The sequence below is a fragment of the Blennius ocellaris genome (genome assembly GCF_963422515.1).
Source record: "Blennius ocellaris genome assembly, contig: SCAFFOLD_302, whole genome shotgun sequence".
In the NCBI taxonomy this organism is placed as follows: domain Eukaryota; kingdom Metazoa; phylum Chordata; class Actinopteri; order Blenniiformes; family Blenniidae; genus Blennius; species Blennius ocellaris.
Genome location: NW_027662192.1, coordinates 27,501 through 29,330, shown reverse-complemented (window position 1 = coordinate 29,330; position 1,830 = coordinate 27,501). Strand labels below are relative to the sequence as shown.

The window sequence follows — 1,830 nt, the reverse complement described above, 5'->3', positions numbered from 1 at the left end:
AGACGGAGAGACGAGGAGACGGAGAGACTCCGACTCGCGGCTCCTCGTTTGACGCTCCATTTAGCAGAAACAGGATGAACCAATCCCAGAGCGCCGGAGGGGGAGGAGACAAAGTGCCGCTCAAAATAGCCGCCGTGGCTCTTTTCCCTCCATCATGTGACCTGAAACACGCTGCATCACTGAACTCCCTACATGCACAGCGTGTTCCTCTGGAGCTGCACAGGACCGCCAAGATGCACGCACACACGCCACGCCACGCCACGCCACGCCACGCCACGCCACGCCACGCCACGCCACGCCACGCCACGCCACGCCACGCCACGCCACGCCACGCCACGCCACGCCACGCCACGCCACGCCACAAACGCGCATGTTGGAGAGAACAATGAGCTCTAAACATCAACACTGGTAGAACACGGACATTTTAGTTAAGAAAACCACCAAGTTTGATTGTTATTATGGTGACTGTCAAAATAAAAGCACCAAGTTTGATTGTCCTGTCTGTCAGAGCTGCAGGAAACCTTCCAGAGCCTCCAACCACGAGGACCAATCAGCAGCTGGAGGCTCCAGCAAGAAGAAGAAGAAGAAGAAGAAGAAGAAGAAGAAGAAGAAGAAGAAGAAGAAGAAGAAGAAGAAGAAGAAGAAGAAGAAGAAGAAGAAGAAGAAGAAGAAGAAGAAGAAGACATGACCGTACCTCGATGAGGAAGTCGCCCGTCCGGAGCCCCGCCTGCCACGCCACTCCGCCCTCGTCCACCGACTCCAGGTACTGCAGGGCGGGGAAGGCCGGGGTGGGGGTGAACTCCTCGATCGGGGTGTCCGCTGGGGGGGGGGAGGGGAGGGGGGGGGGGGGGGGGACAGCAACTTTAGGTTTGATGTTCAACTAAAATATCTGATTCCAACCAGTGACCAGTTACTGTAGCTAAATACTAACTAGTGTACATTTAATGGAGTAGAGTAGAGGCTACACTGTTAGCATTAGCAGCTAGCTCCCTTTGATGTCATTCTTTGATGTTCGAGGAGGAAGATGCTCTATAATCTGGTGTTGCAAGAGGAAGATGCTCTATAACTCCATATCATAGAGCTTCTCCTTCCCACTGATTCAATGATTGCTGCTCAGCTAATGCTAAAGCTAATGCTAATGCTACCTTGACAACAACACAGTTTTGGCTCCACTTTTAAGAGTTTCTGCAGAATCTAAAATGTCATTGACATAAGAAAGGAGCTGACTCAGCAAAGTGAAAAGTGCCATTCCAACATTATGGAGCTCAAACAGAAACACGAAGAAGAAATAGTGAAATATTGACGAATGAAATCCGGCAGAATAAAAAAAAATCCTAAAACATTTGATAAATAATAAAGAATAAAACTTTCTGAGGAACTTTGAGCTTCTGTTGTTTGACTGAAACATTTTCCAGTGAAAACTTTGTTTCAGAAACATTTTAGTAAACAAACAAGTACTGGAAACACACACACACACACACACACACACACACACACACACACACACACACACACACACACACACACACACACACACACACACACACACACACACACACACACACACACACACACACACACACACACACACACACACACACACAGGTAAAGCACTTCCTGTCTTCTGCTCAGTGGAGGACGAGTCGGGGGATGGAGTGTGGATGGAGGATAGAGGATGAAAGGGGGTGATGGAAAGATGAAAGGTGGATGGAGGAATGAAAAGGATGATGGAGAGATGAAGGGGGATGATGGAGGGATGAAGGGGGTGATGGGGATGAAAGTGGATGATGGAGGGATGAAGAGGGAATGATGGAGGTATAAAGGGGATGA

At 49.0% G+C, this 1,830-nt stretch overlaps 1 protein-coding gene across 1 annotated transcript in view; it reads right to left on the bottom strand.

Annotated features, from left to right (window-relative positions):
• Nucleotides 1–694: 694 nt before the first annotated feature.
• Nucleotides 695–1,830, bottom strand: part of LOC308148141 (SH3 and multiple ankyrin repeat domains protein 2-like) — a gene marked incomplete at both ends in the record, with an annotated part of 24,133 nt that continues 22,997 nt past the window's right edge. The window contains 1 exon segment of the mRNA XM_080521577.1: nucleotides 695–819. Within this exon segment, the coding sequence (XP_080377703.1) occupies nucleotides 695–819 (125 nt within the window).